Here is a 15275-nt window from a genome sequence, read left to right on the forward strand (position 1 = left end):
TCTTGGTTCAAAAAAAATTCTTCAATGTCCTGCGGGTTCCCAGAGCATTCGATGCGTCTAATCGATTTCGACTTGTAATCGATATCTAAAGGTTCCTGTCTAACAAATATTCTCACCGCCCAACCGTTTGCTCGGCATTTGTCGAGGATTGTGCCAGCTCCTTGAGTTTATGCAACGCGTTTGCTTTGTCTAGGGCAGCTTTCATCTCCTCGACATTGGCCGCGGGTCTTTGCTGGTTTACGGCTTGCGCTTTAGGGGTTTCCTCATCTTCGTCGTCATTTTCTTCTTCTTCTTCCTTTCCCTCTTCTTTGTCCTCTTCCTCCTCCTGAGGAGGGGCAGTGATGCTAGCAGATTCCGAAAATGGTGAGGGAATCGACGTTCGGGCCGAAGCACGGACCGGTCGAGAGTGAGGCTGGATTGGGAGAGGGGGGAGAAGAACGCGTTTTTGTTGTTTTGGGGAGGATTCCTGAGACGGTGATGCTGATTTGCTTGCAGCTGCAGCTATGATGAATGACGGGGAAGAGCTTGCTCGAGACACGGTGGTGTTGGTGTTACCGCGGGGCACGAACGGACGGCTAGATGCCTCAAACTGGGAGAGAGCACGGTCGAGGGAATTGTTGTTTCCGACGCGGTGCATCGCAGATTGGAGTCTTTGTCTGACCAGTGCGGCTTTCTATAAGAAACAATGATATATTAGTATAAGCACTGTTTGGGGTTTCCGGTTTTCTTTCTACTCACTTCTTGGATGAATATCCGACGCGCCGCCGGTTCCGTGGGAACGCTGGAGGCAGATATACTTGTTGACGTTTCTTCGGTTTCTCCATCTAACAAGGACTTGTTTCTTTGTGATGGTATCAATTTCTCGGAAGCTTGTGTTACGGTCACACCGGTTGGAGAAACCTAGTTCAGAGGGTTTTTAGTCAAGCCCACTTTAAGCGAATCTCAATCACGGCATCTAACCTCTCTTGACGGGGAAATGGGACGTGTGTTGTTGTCGTTGCTGTTGTTGTCGTCGAATATTTGAAAGTCCTGATCAGTCTCGGACTGAGCAGAGGTCACGATTGCTTTCCGCGGTGCAACATCCTCGGTCTCACTATCGGTGACTTGGTCTATTGTTCGCTTTTGTCCGGCGTGGAGAGGTTCCGTCGAAACTTCTCGGTTCTTTCGTGTTTCCTTCAGCGGATTGAATGGGATTGCATCGGTGATGGGCTTGTGTTGTTGTTTATCGGCATGTCTCTTTGCAGCAGCAGGTGTCAACGACGCGTTGGTGTTCTTTTCACCCAGCACGCGTCTGCCAGCCTTGACGGGACTGGTTTCTGGGCGTGTCGACTGCATTTCTCGAGGTGGTGGATGCTGTTCTGATAGAGTAGAAAAAGACTGAAAAAGGGGGACAGTGAATAGGGTCGTGGTAGAAACGGCTGGGAATCAATATAGTCCGAAAGACAATTGCTGTTGTACCCGGAATGACAATTGCCGGTATGTGGTCCAAACAAGATGGCTCTGGAAGAGAATCTGAAAGAAAGTATAGGCAAGAAAATGGCTCACGACCAGGTGCAGCAAGGTCAATGGGCTCTGTATAGAATAATATTCAGGCGCGTCGACAGTGAGCACAAGTCGCGGTGTACTTTGTAAAAAGGCCTCCGCAGTGTCACCGAAAGTGGAGTTCGGAGCGCCAACGCTCAGACCACCGCTCCCCTTGCACGTCTTTTAACGTGTGTCGTGTTGGCGTTGGTGTCGTTGCGCGTCGAGAATATTTAGTATTATTGTTCGAGTGGATTTTGGATTTTGGATTTTTAAAATACTGCTGTAGCGCGACTTTGCTTTTGTTGCTGCCTTGGCATTGAGGCAATGGCATTCGAATGGAATGCTCGACCGCGTGTATACACACGTGTACATTCCTGTTTTTTGGCGGTGGATTTCACGTCATTTTTGCTATTTGTTTGTAATTCAATGTTTATCTCATCGGTTTATCTGTGAAGTTTTTTAGGTATTTAGTGGCTTTTTTTCGGTTGGTTTATGGCTCGACATCGCCAGGCGCTTGTGCGACGGGATTTTTTGTCCGCGATGGAGATGAGAAAAGCACAAGTAATTCAATAACGCATTGAGTATTTAAATCGAGGGTTTGAATTTATTGCTCTTTTGCTCGGGTGGAGGTTAGCTAGTAAATACACGTGTGATAATTCATATTGAACATCTAGTACTACTTCAATTGATGTTACTCGGTTTCTACGTCAACTGTATAGTTTCAATGAGAAACATTACAAATTTTATCGACACCATCTTACACTCAGCTTGTTGGATATTGTACAGTGTTTCAATTGTGCTGTGCATATATATGTCAATTAATATACATAATGTGTTGTTGATATAGTATTACATGTATATGTTTCCAAGTGGATGATATATTAATACTTCATACCCGCATATTGAGCAGTCACAGGAACAATACAGCAATGATAACCACAAGCATTACTATCCCTGCTATTTAAGTAGTGTTTTACAATCCCCAAAACAAAACAACCCAAGCATTGAGATAACTAAAACTAGCTACAAATATCGCAACTGATATTGAACATGCGAGAGAAAATGCGGGGAAGCTTTTGGGTCAGTCCCGAGACTCGTAGCAAACAAGCGCTCGACAACCTGCCATTGATTACATCTTAATAACGACCAAGACAAGCCGTCTTTTATATATATAAGAAGAACAGCTTGGCAATTGATGGTACAGCCCTAAAAGTAAACGATGCAAGCATGCGTGAAGCTGCCTCGAGTGGGTCCACTAGTCTTCATCAAGTCAAGCGCGATAAAGCTTGCCCTAGATGACCTCATTACTTCCCCAGGTACTCGAGCGAGCATGATGCCTGTTCACCTCCTTCTTACACAAACCTTGAGCGATGGCCGTCTCTTTTCCATAATTACACCAACCAAACCCATTTATACAGTTTCTTTCCTTTCCTTTCTTGTCCCGACTGGGAAACAAGGCGAGTCCCGATGCGGTGGTCTGTCGTAGCCCTAGCTGGCCCGCTGCTGCAGTGTGCACTACTGTCGACAGCATCGAACCTGAACCCTCCCGTGCTTCCATTGACCGTGAGGAACCCTTACTTTAACACCTGGCTTGCAAATGCCCGAGACGTGCCATGGTCCAAGTGGCCGATATTCTGGACCGGCGAGGAGATCGGCTTCTCGCTGCTGGCCCAAGTTCCTAGTGCAAACACCGTATATCCTCTGCTTGGACGACCGCAGGATTCACTGCCCAAGGATGGGAAATCTGGGTATAGTTTATTGCCAAAAAGTCATCCAGGATTATATCTGACATAAAACCCCTTGATTTTTTTTAGCTACAAAGTCGATTACCCTACTTACAAAGGGGCTACTTATGATGCATCAACCACCAACCTGACTTATGTGCTCCCTGGAGGTGACTATTCGGAATTGGAACTCATCCTATCTTTCCTGTCTCCGATCACGCCCACATCGACTCTGCGGCAGTCGATCCCCGCATCATATCTGACAATCCACGCTGCGGGTAGTGTCGACGTCAACGTGTACATTGATGTCAACGGTCAATGGGTCAGCGGTGACCGCGACTCGCAACTAGCCTGGGATTTCAGCAATGTTAGTACCAAAGGGAGCTCAGACAAGCTCAAAAAATGGGAATTTACGCGTCGGAATGAGCTCCTGGTATCTGAGATTCGGGATCGATCCGAATGGGGAACGCTGCATTTTGTTGCACCCAAGGTAGGTAATATATACAGCAACATTGAAAGTTTAAACTTATGGTGCTGTTAGGATGTTCGACATGAATCCGGGATATCGGCAGTCTTGCGTGATAGTTTCTCTAGGTCAGGCACTCTACATGATAAAGTGGATCGCCGCTTCCGATCGATTATGGACGAGGAGCCGGTGTTTGCCTTTTCAAAGCACTTTGCCCTTAGCAAGTCTTCAACTGGCACCGAGTCCGTGCAGTTCACCATCGCCCATACCCAGGATATTGTTGTCCAGTATGCTTCTTCCCGAGGCATGACCTATATGCGGCCCTTGTGGAAGTCCTGGTTCCCCACGAACGACGAGCTCCTTTCCTTCCACTACTCTGACTTTTCTGACGCAAACACTCTGGCCTCAAACTACTCAGCCCAACTAACCACTGATGCATACAAGTCAGGGGCCGATGACTACGTGGATATTGTCACGCTCTCTGCTCGCCAGGTGCTCGGTGCCACCAGCTTTTCTGGAACTGCCGAGAATCCTCTCCTCTTCCTGAAAGAAATATCTTCTGATGGCAACGTGCAGACCATCGATGTCATATACCCTGCGTTTCCCTTCTTCCTGTATACTAGCCCCCGGTGGTTGGCATATCTCCTGGAACCATTGATTGAACATACGCTAAGTGGGCAGTACCCGAACGCTTATGCAATGCACGATCTAGGTACGCATTTCCCTAATGCCACTGGCCACCCGGACGGCAAGGACGAATATATGCCAGTTGAAGAATGTGGAAATATTCTCATCATGGGCCTTGCATTGGTCAACTCGCTCCGCTACTCTGACAACAAAGAGTCTATTTCCCCTTGGGCGACGGAGGGCCAGCTTATTCAAGAGCATCCTCATGGAGGTGCACCATTATTCCCTCTGCTCAGTCTCCAGAAAATATCTGGGATTAACAAACAGGACGGAAAATGGGGCGGCAAAGGCCGTGGAGCAACCGATGCTCGCAAGTGGGTGCACAGGAGTTACCAACTGTGGAAGCAGTGGACGGGCTATCTGGTGGAATTTTCGCTGGAGCCAGAAAACCAACGTAGGTGTTGCAAATTCCCAAGGATTTTGATTTTGATTTTTTTTTAATACTTGCTGGTTAATTAGTTTCTACCGATGACTTTGCTGGATGGCTTGCTCTCCAAACGAACCTGGCACTGAAGGGAATTATTGGTATCAATGCCATGAGCCACATTTCAGAGGTTGCTGGCGAAAGCAAGGATGCTTCCCACTTCAAGGTAGGCTTTGCCCTTATATATTGCGTTATATCTAGATGGCCATACAGTAATTAACCGAATCCCAGAGAATCGCGGACGACTATGTTGAAAAATGGGAAAAGTTTGGAATGTCTCGTGACGGCACGCATGCAAAGCTAGCATATGACTGGTATGGATCGTGGACAACCTTGTACAACCTTTATGCAGACGCCCAGCTCTGTTTCCATTTGGACGGCGCCACATCACGCACTGGCGGCTTTGCTCAAATGCCTCTTAAGCCCAAGCCTAAGAAGCAAGGGTTCGTGCCTCGGCACATCTACCAGAAACAGTCAAACTGGTATCACTACGTACGACAGAAATACGGGCTGCCTCTCGATAGCCGTCACCTGTACACTAAGACCGACTGGGAATTCTTCTCCATGGCGGTCGCCAGCGAGCAGGTACGCAGCGAGATTCTAGAGTCTGTAGCCAGGTGGGTAAACGAGACCGATACCGACCGCCCCTTGACCGATTTGCACGAGACCGAGGGCAGCGGCGGATACCCCGGCATCTTTTTCATTGCACGTCCTGTGATCGGTGGCCATTTTGCGTTTTTGGCATTGCAGCGCGCCTGTGGAGGGAAAGCTATGGAGGGTCTTTCGTTTTTGGACGATGTTAGCCCAGACATTGACCAGCTTGCTGCATCGGCTGCTGCGGAGTTTGGTCGAATACGTCGTCCGTCTTTGGGTGATGAACTGTAGTCACACACACACACACACACACACAAAAAAAAGTTCTGTCTGTTTACGAGGGATGGTGTATTTGTATATGGGAGGGGAAATATTGTTATGTCATTTTTATCTCTCAACTTGACACCAAAAAAAAACAACAACGTTGGTCTCTCTAGATGGCTGTCGTTTCCTATAGCTTTATCAGTAGTATTAATTAATGATTGACATTGCCAAAGTAGATCAATTGATACTATTTGTAACTTGAATCTTACGTAGACTCGACCTTCTTAACAATGATAGACAGACAAGTCTTCTACAGCTGAACACACTCACAAAAAGAAACAAGGTTTTTCTCTTTCTCAAAACATAAACCATACATACTTGAGATATAAGAAACACGATTTCGAAAAAGTCTCATCTTACTAACTACACAATAACTAGATATTTTTTTTTTTGGTATCAAACCGCTCAACAGATTTGGATTTGAGCTAGCTCCCAACCGACCGAGCAGACTAATAATATTGAAATAATTAAAGACAATGGGATCCCAAGATCAAGTTTCTTTTAAAGATTAAAAAAAAAAAAAAAGGGAGACAACAGACACACAATAATATTGCAGTTCAAACTTTCCGTTTTAAGTTTCTTTTCTTTTGTACCTCTGTACCTCTTTTTTCTTCTTTTCTCTTTCTCATGCACAAAAAAAAAAAACCGAAACTGAAACTGTACGAGTCAATTATTTCTCGATTTGTTTTTTCTTTCCCATTCTTCTTTATCTTTTGTGGGGTGACGGAAAAAGAACCCTCTCACTCATTCATGGTAGGAGATGAAGACGAGTGAATTGACCCTTTTTGTTTTTACTTGCTTCCCAAGCTGGGAAAGTTTTTCTCGTCAACGGTAACGGTAGGACCAGAGCCGCCAGCACGGCCGCCGCGGGTGTTCTCTCCACGTCCACCACGTTCAGCACGCTCAGGACGCTCGGCACGATCACCACGGTCAGGACGATCACCACCACGGCCACGTCCACCACCGCGTCCACCGCTTCCACGGGGGCCACCACCGGTTCCGCGAGTGCGAGGTTGTTCGACAAAGCGCATGTCAACGTCGAGGATGTTCTTCTCCTTGCGCTGTCTCTCGCGTCGGCCCTTTTCTTCCTGAGGCTTGATGTAGTTATCCTCCTCTTCGGCGCGTCGGAGCTCCTTGGCAGCCTCCCATTTCTTGTCCTTGCCGGTTGAAGCAGGGGCACGGGCTTCCTGCACACCAAGCTCAGTGCGCTTGGTAGCAGCCTGCTCGGCAATGTAGTCGGCGTAGGACTTGGACTTGTCGATGGGCTCTTCGGGCTCAGCTCCCTCGGCAGGAGTCTGGGCCTCGTTCTCGTCGGCCTTGGCGATGGCCTCACCGGCCTTTTCGTCGTTCCACTCGGCGTCGCCCTTCTTTGCACCCCAGCCTTGGCCGACCTGCTTCTCGGTATCGCTAAATGGGGAGCCTCTGTTAGCAAAATTTGACGGACATGTCCAACTCCAGTATAACAAACGTACGTATGGGTGTTGCGGACGGGGTGACGGTCAGTGCGGGTGCGAGCACCACGGTCGTCACGGCCTCGGTAACCACGGCGTCCAGCCTCCTTCACTTCATCGACGGGGCGGTTACGGTTGTTGTAGCTTCCGGCGTTGCGGTCACGGAAGGCTGCATGATCCATCAGTCTCTTGAGTCATAAAACAAGAAGTTGAAAAGTAAAACGAACCATCGTCGTTGCCTCCACGGCCACCACGACCACCGCGGCCACCGCCTCGGGGAGCGGCAGCAGGGGCAGGAGCCGCAGGGGCTTCCTTGGGAGCGTCACGCTTTCCATGACGAGCGGCTGGCCTGTCTACTGTCTTTGTAGGAGGAGCCGGCTCTCTGTCGGAATCGTATTCGTGGTCATTGCCTGTTTCCAGCAACGGGTTAGATGATGATGTAATCGTGATATGAAATACGCGGCAAAGGAAGCAATACCAAGAAGCTCGTACAGGTTCTGCGACGAGGAAAGTCAGCACACAACGACGGTCTATCGTGATGGACAGTAGGCAATTGAAGAGTCCTTCGCAAGCACCCAGAGCACATACCTTGGACCGGACGTCAGCCATGACGTCTGGGGTTGTCGAAGGAGGGCCTTCCGGGGGAAGGCTTCCCTTTTCCTTTTTTTATCGCGACAATTCGATGGGGGATGGGAGGGGGGTGAGAAGAGAATCTCTGGAAGAAGGCGGGAATCCCAAGAGCGGTAGGATCACAGCCTTTCTTGTAGGAGAGAGGGGCGGAAGTAACGATATGCCTGCCTGGGGGGGGGAGGGGGAAGAGAGAAAGACAGAAAGAGTAGAGGCGTTTGCTCTCTGGCTCTGGAGGTGGGCTGGCGGCTGATTTGTGGTTTGTGGTTTGGGGCTCTCACGCCAGCGGCCGGGCCACTAAGCGATTGGCCCAGCCAAAGCACCCGGCGGCCTGCTGTTCCGCACTTGGCCGCTTGCAGCCGAGGCTAGGGCTTAGGGCTTTTTACTCTCTGCCTTTGGCTACTGCTTCTGTACTACTATTATTTCTTGTCCAGAAATTAGCCACAGGCTGTCGTCATTCCATAACATATCCACAGGTCGAATGTAAGATAATAGAAAAAGAAGAAAAGAAAGAAAAAAAGAAAACAGATACCGCCCCACCAGTAGTCAAGATATTTATTATCCTGACAGGGTATAATAATGATTCATATGTGTACAGCCATGCACCGTCTGCCAACAAATCAAGGTCAAGGATGCTAAACGCCGAGGGAAAAAAAACACTTTTCTTTCGTCTCCCACTGTCATGACACATGCAGATTCGTATCAAAAACGTGAAAAGAAGATGGCAAAGAGATAGAAAAATGAAGAAGATATTAAAAATAAAAGAACAGCGACATTTACAAGAATCATAAGAGAATCCCCGCTTTAGGTTAAAGGTTAATGGCGGAGATTCTCCTGCTCGTAGCTGTACGGAGTCTGAAAGTGCATGCTGGCTCCCAGCCCAAACGTGTCGCTGTCCAACACGGGCTCGTATTGGCCAAAGAGCGAGCCCCCGGTGCCGTACATTCCGTGATCGACATCGCCTGCCTGCAGAGCCGATGCGCTGGACAAACTCATCCGGTTTTGGTCGGATGGGACGGGGGGTCGGTTGAAGTCGTGAACATAGGTACTGGCGTCGTGGCCGTTTTCCGTCGGATCGGCGTCGTCGAGCATATCAGCCTGGGCGTCGTACTCTTGTTCTGTATGATTGCATTAGCAAATGGGGGGAGAAAGTGCTGGGAATGCTTCAACGGAACTAACCTAATTGGTCGTAATGCTTTTGAAATGGCGTAGGATAATAGGCAGGCATGCGCGAGGCCATTGTATTGCCGGGCATCATAGACTGTGTTGCGGCGCCGTATGGGTCCATGGATCCTACCTGAGGAATGCCCATTGCGTGTTGCTGCTGCGAAAAGTCCCTCGGCTGTGGCAACAAGGGCGGTCGAGCACGCTGTTGTTGCGCTGAAAAGTCTGTAGTTTTCGGCGACATTGCACCTTGCAAGGCGAAGCCAGGCGACTTGCCCGTCGACGGCGACGACACATGCGATGACGGAGTTTGCTGAGGTTGAGGGGAGGTTGTGTTGTAGGCGCCTTCGCGTTGCTGAGCGACTCCGGGCTGGTCGGGCTTGGGGGCAATGCTCCCAGAGCCATGACGTTGGGCCGATGTCCTGCTAATGGCAGCGCGTTCGAGAGGCGACGATTGTTTGGGTGCGAGGGGGTTGCCGGGTTTGGCTGGAGGGATTGTCGTCGAGTTGCCCGTCTTGAGTCGCAGTTCTGCCTGCACATCGACGCCTGCAAAATAGTCAGTCCCATTCTGTGGAAGAAACTAGAGCTCTTGTTCCTCACCTTTCTCGAGAAGGATTCGCTCGAGCAGCGAATTCTTGTATCGCAACATCAGACACTCATCGGCAGCAGTTCTGTGGCTCTGCTGTAACGACTGTAGAGAGTCCTCGTTCCGCTTGATCGTGGACTCGAGCTGCTTGATGTACTCGGTACGTCGTTCTCGAAAGGCCGCTTGAGCCTGTCGGTTCCTCTGCTTGCGTTCTTCCGACGTCGCATAGATCTGGACGGGGATCGTGATCGTCAGCCTTGCGCGCTTAAAAAAAAAAAAAAAACCGAGTTTGTATAGAAAACATACCGGTTTCCTCCCTCCCTTTCTCTTCTGCGTCTGAGCTGCATCCTGGGCCAGCGGCTGCTCCTCAGGCTCTGGGGTCGACACGGACGAGCTCATCGAGCCGTGGCCATCCTGGGCGGGCTCTGTTTTGGGGACGACGGCGTCCATGGAAAGGTCATTGTCATTCAGGGCCCCGGCCTCGACCATTGAGACCATGGCAATGCAACGGCGAGCAAAGGGGGGGGGCCTTAGAATGGACAAAAGGCAAGGCGCCCTCTGGGGTCGAAAGCTGATGAGCGCACCCCCGCTGGCTCGCGACAGGAAGCAAGAAAAAAGGTATCTGAGATCGGATCGATCGCGGGGTATGAAGGGGGCAAGTCGCGAGAGTAGGCGCTGGAAACGCGCGGCTGGGCGGCTGATGGCGAGTCACAGGGCGAGCAGGGCAGTTACAGTGACATAAAAGAAATTGCGTGATAATCAGCGAGTGTTTGCAGGGCTGGGGGGAGAGCGTAGTGTAGTTTGTAGTAAGGTTGAGAGAGAGAGTGGAAAGATGTGAGGTAAGAGAATTTACTAAGAGGAAAGACACGCCAGCAATAATAACCCAAACTAGTCGGGCGAGTCCAGTCCAAGAGTCAGGTTCATCACATTACAGCAATAGAATTTTTTTTTTTTCCCTCCTCCCTTTCTCCTCTGGTCTCTCTTTCTCTGTTTCGGAAGGCGAACGGCGGAGCAAGCTGCAGAGGGCGTGGCGTGGCGTCCATCTGTTAATAGCACGCAATACGGGATAGATTACCGTCCCGTAAGTTACGAGCCGGTCAGCCCGCCAGCCTTGGCAGCCCGCGGTTGCTGGCCGCGCGTGCGTAATTACGCGAATTACAAAAACACAGATACTGTCAGATTTTCTTTCTCCTGTAGCTTCCCCTTTCAAGCCTAGCGCCAGCATCATTTTTCTTGTCTCCTTCTATCTTGGTTATAGTTAGGTGAGAGACTGCATTCCTTTCCCCCCGCATTATGGCGAACTACTACGACATGCCTAGATGGAGAAGGGGCGGGTTGGTTAGTTCTATAGTTACTGCGTAGTTGGTTGCTTTGAAGTTCAGCTGCGTTTTTTCCTCTGCTCCGCCCCGGCGTGGATGCCGAGTCGAACCGTATTTCTTTTTTCAAACAATAACAAGAAGAAGAAGAATAAAAAATTGCCGCCGAAGTCGCCAGGCCGGTGGAGCAAAAAGTCAGACGGCGAACGGAGCCCGCCGTACTGAGAATACCGCCGGAGGACAGGCGCTACTCCGTGCATGAACTAGCAGTTGATTAGCAGGGCCCGCGGAGAAGCTGAAGGAACCATTTTTAATATTGCTTTGAGACTTGGCATGGGCATGGTGACTATGCTTGAACCCTAGACGCAGTTTTTGTAATAATAATATCAATCAATGCTACTCCAAGTCCAAATCGCAGCCGCTTCGCTTAGTATAGAAGAATGTCCAAAATTACGGAAAATACCGTCCCGTAATTGCAAAACACGGCTGAGGCGGGGGTTTTGGGGGAAAAAAACTCTGACAGGGTCACGCGCAGCTGGGCGTGGGAGCCTAAGGCAGGCCCCGGCTCAGCAGAGCCTTGGCTTCTCCACTTGTTTCTATACTCTCTCCTCGCTAGCGAGCCTTGTCCTGCGATCTCCGATTGTCTTTTTTGGGGTAGTACGTAGTAGTAAGTTATCATTACCACTACGTACTACGTACTGCTAGTTGGTGGTGACTATTTGACGCCAAGGCCAATTGAACCTGACGTCATGTTATTTGATGAGTCGACACTTGGCTGCATTCTTGATGTCTACGTATCAACTGTAGAGTATGCTTACATGGAACCGATGTTGCATGCCAATTTCTCCTCGCTTAGCTTACATATTATTGATACCGCTGCAATGCATCTTGTCTCCGTTCGAGGTCAATAATCCGCACCATTACAAGAATAGCCGGCCAGTTCAGCTACCAGTTCTATACACACGTGGATATGAATTGGCGAGGAAATACCATCTATCTTGGAGCACTCAATGGGATATCGTCATTGTGCAAACCGAGTAGACTTGTTGTCAATGATACGTGACGGCGGAATGCTTGTCGAGTTTTCTTCCACTTGACTCATTCCTTCTACACGAGAAAGAGTAAGCCCGTGGCTTAAATATGCTAGTTCCTAACTGGAGAATATCTACGTAGTACACAGATATCTAGGCCCTAAGTTGCTAATAGCCGTATCTGATTGGATAGCACGCCTTGCATGTGAAAGACACGATCTCACCGGCCATGATTTTCTTCAGAAAAATGTAGCAATGCTCATCTCCCTCGCAGAATATAGCATCTACATGATGGAACCTATAAACAATAAAACTATATACAAAATCAATGTGGTTGGCTGTCTTGACTGTCAACTGTCAAGCAGCCAGTGGGGACCTGTTCCCCGCATTAGCGTCTACATGCTTCCTCGGTTCAATCTCGGACATGGGATTGTTTGCCTCAACCTTTTTTTCACTTGCCCCTAAAAGATTGTCTTGATTAGAGAGACACACACACACACACATACATACACAAAAAAAAGTTTATGCACAATGGCATCTACAGAAAAACCAGAAGACGTCACCGACAAACCCAACGAGCAACCCCAGTCCCCAGCCCACAACGATGGCGGGGAGACGACGACAACGATAGCAGCAGAAGCGAAACCAGTAGCCGAGGACGATGACGATTCTGACTTTGAAGACTTGGATGGTGAGTTTTTATTTATTTTATTTCTACCTTTTTGAATCTTAAATAATATTTCTAACGTGTTCAATGGGATAAAAAGATGTTCTCGACGACTTTAACAAACCAAAGCAGCCCGCAAAGACAAAAGAAGCACCAGCAGCTACATCCACAACAACCGAGCCCTCGAATAACCCCGAGCTCAACAATGGCGCAGCGGCTGATTTCGACGAAAACGATTTTCTCAAACAGTTGGAAGCCGATATGATGACCAAACTCATGGCTGCTGGCATCGACAGCCCGAACAACAACAACACAGCAGCAGCAGCACCACCACCACCACCACCACTAGGACCCAGCAGCAGCACGTCCGACGCCGCTGCTGCTACTGGATTCGACAGCAAGCAGGTTGAAGAGCTCGAGAAGCAATTTGGCGATGCAGGCATAAACCCAGAGGACTTTTTCAAGGAGTTGCTTGCCGAGGCTATGCAAAAGCCACCGGCGCCGTCTTCCAAGGGTCAGGATGCTTTGTCGTCCTCGGCGGTAAAAACAACAACATCGGCAGGAGGAGACAATAACACCACTGACGAAAAAGGCTCGTTTCAAGATACCATCCAACGAACACTAGAACGCATGCAAGAATCCGGCGACAAAGCCACCGCAGCCACCACCGAAGAAGGCGACATATCCAACGACCTCCTCGAGCAACTCCTCAAAGCCATGGACGGAGCTGGCGGCGGCGGTGGCGACGGGGAAAACCCGGACCTCAACCAAATGTTCATGGGCATGATGGAGCAGCTATCCAACAAGGAAATGCTGTACGAGCCAATGAAGGAACTGCACACGAAATTTGGCCCCTGGCTACAAGAAAACAGAGACAAAGTGCCCGCCGACGAGCTCGAGCGGTTCGAGACGCAGGCCCGTTTGGTGGGCGAGATTGTGAACAAGTTTGACGAGCCCGATTTCTCAGACGACAAGTCCGAGTGTCGCTCTTATATCTGGGAGCGAATGCAAGCGGTGCGTCTACACACACACACAGACACACATCTTATATGATCAAGCTAACTTATTGATATAGATGCAAGCAGCCGGAAGCCCGCCAGACGACCTCATTGCAAACCCGTTACTAGACGAACTCGCCGCTGGCGACGACGGGGGTCCCAACGGCCCTGCGCCGCCGGAATGTCCGCAGCAGTAGTTGAAATTGAATGTTATTTGCGGAAAACGAAACTAAGCAAATTTTATAGATAGATTGGTTGGCATTAAAATGTGTTGAATTATTTGCTGTTGCTGCTGTTGCTGCTGTATAGGCCGGCCTGCCGACTTGATATGTACATATACCCGATACCCCATACAGGCGGAGATGAACAACCATGTACTTGAATAATAAAAATTCCACGACGCCTTGAACAGAGAAGAAGAAGAAAAACAAATTACCCCGACATGTCCATGTCTTGCGAGTAGTCACCCCCAAGCTGATCAAACAACTCCTCCAACTCCTCGTCCTCATCGTCACAAAACGAGCGCACACTCTTTGCCGGCGACGTCAAGCCATTGCTATTGCTATTGTTATTATTGTCTGCTGGCATATTCTCCAACAGCGCCTCCATTTCTTGTTCTTGCATCTCCAACGCATACTGCTCACAATCAACCACATCGTCATCATCACCCGACACCTCGCCCTCTTCCAAATGATACTGCTGATAAATAGCATCTGCTTTGCGCTGCATCGTCTCGCGCCAATCCTTTTGCTCGGAGAGGTGCTCCATCATCATAACGGATTCTCCACGCGCGTTGAAACGCGACGTTTCGCGACCCTGTTTGACTTTGTTCAGGAAGAGAGCGCGGTGCTTGTTGGCGCGTGCCGATGCTGCTGTGCCACCTTCGGACGACGAAGACCCAAAGATACGCGCGAATGGACGTGATGATGAGGATGATTTGAAGCGTTGTTCGAACGTGGATTGTCGTGGCGAGGAGGACGACGACGTGCTACTAGAAAATATATTCTGGGTATTCCCTTCGACGTGATTCTCCTTCCCCGTTGTAGTAGTAGTACTAGTAGCAGTCTGATTATTCGTTCCACTGCCCCCCATCTTCGACGAAAAGATCGCTGCGCGCGGAATATTAGCGTTACATGACCCCAACGGCGACGGGGAAGCCGGCATCCACGGGGTATGGAAATGAGGGCTTTGCTGCTGAAAAAGCTGAAAGGGTTGCGGGTGTTGTGCGTGTTGAGGTAGAGTTTCGAACATTTCGCAATGAGTTGTAGTTTGTATTATGTGTGTGTGTGTGTGTGTGTGTGTAGTAGAAGGTTCAGATAAGTGGCGAGAGAGAACTCGGTAGGTAGTATTCCCGATAAATTTCAGAAGAGATGAAACTAAAAATCAATTTCTGACTTCCTCAAATGGATAAACAGAAGTTTAAATAGCCAGAAGACAAACTCAGCATGCCCCAGCCATGAACATGAATACTTTCTGCAGTATGCAAAGGGTGTCGTTCCAAGTCGCGTCATAACGCGTTGCTGCATTTGCCGATAAGCTTATCACGCGCTAGCCGCATTCGGACGGTTTATATCAGTTGTGCATTATGCGTAAAAATTATTTAGATGGAAAGTTATTTATGCGTTAAATTATTATTGGAGAAACAATTTGTAGAAAGGACTGGACATCTCAGAGAAAAATGGGCTATTCCTA

General features: G+C 49.2%; 6 protein-coding genes across 6 annotated transcripts; 2 read left to right on the forward strand and 4 right to left on the reverse strand.

Annotated features, from left to right (window-relative positions):
• Positions 1–112: 112 nt before the first annotated feature.
• On the reverse strand, positions 113–1335 carry TRUGW13939_03836 (uncharacterized protein; the record flags this gene model as incomplete). The annotated part of the gene is made up of 3 exons (XM_035487015.1): positions 113–673; positions 739–900; positions 961–1335. 3 exons carry the CDS (start codon positions 1333–1335, stop codon positions 113–115), a joined length of 1098 nt encoding a protein of 365 aa, XP_035342908.1.
• Positions 1336–2991: 1656 nt separating this feature from the next.
• TRUGW13939_03837 (uncharacterized protein) lies at positions 2992–5710 on the forward strand (the record flags this gene model as incomplete). Its single annotated transcript, XM_035487016.1, has 5 exons — positions 2992–3272; positions 3339–3738; positions 3790–4795; positions 4861–4991; positions 5057–5710. The coding sequence occupies 5 exons, from the start codon at positions 2992–2994 to the stop codon at positions 5708–5710; spliced, it is 2472 nt and encodes an 823-aa protein (XP_035342909.1).
• An 824-nt stretch (positions 5711–6534) lies between these two features.
• TRUGW13939_03838 (uncharacterized protein) lies at positions 6535–7803 on the reverse strand (the record flags this gene model as incomplete). The annotated part of the gene is made up of 5 exons (XM_035487017.1): positions 6535–7150; positions 7216–7363; positions 7422–7604; positions 7673–7691; positions 7783–7803. 5 exons carry the CDS (start codon positions 7801–7803, stop codon positions 6535–6537), a joined length of 987 nt encoding a protein of 328 aa, XP_035342910.1.
• Positions 7804–8637: 834 nt separating this feature from the next.
• TRUGW13939_03839 (uncharacterized protein) lies at positions 8638–10069 on the reverse strand (the record flags this gene model as incomplete). The annotated part of the gene is made up of 4 exons (XM_035487018.1): positions 8638–8939; positions 9001–9531; positions 9586–9802; positions 9878–10069. 4 exons carry the CDS (start codon positions 10067–10069, stop codon positions 8638–8640), a joined length of 1242 nt encoding a protein of 413 aa, XP_035342911.1.
• A 2380-nt stretch (positions 10070–12449) lies between these two features.
• On the forward strand, positions 12450–13780 carry TRUGW13939_03840 (uncharacterized protein; the record flags this gene model as incomplete). Its single annotated transcript, XM_035487019.1, has 3 exons — positions 12450–12609; positions 12686–13599; positions 13661–13780. 3 exons carry the CDS (start codon positions 12450–12452, stop codon positions 13778–13780), a joined length of 1194 nt encoding a protein of 397 aa, XP_035342912.1.
• Positions 13781–14015: 235 nt separating this feature from the next.
• On the reverse strand, positions 14016–14834 carry TRUGW13939_03841 (uncharacterized protein; the record flags this gene model as incomplete). The annotated part of the gene is made up of 1 exon (XM_035487020.1): positions 14016–14834. One exon carries the CDS (start codon positions 14832–14834, stop codon positions 14016–14018), a length of 819 nt encoding a protein of 272 aa, XP_035342913.1.
• Positions 14835–15275: the final 441 nt, after the last annotated feature.

The sequence above is a fragment of the Talaromyces rugulosus genome, chromosome II, assembly GCF_013368755.1.
Source record: "Talaromyces rugulosus chromosome II, complete sequence".
NCBI classification, from domain to species: Eukaryota; Fungi; Ascomycota; class Eurotiomycetes; order Eurotiales; family Trichocomaceae; genus Talaromyces; species Talaromyces rugulosus.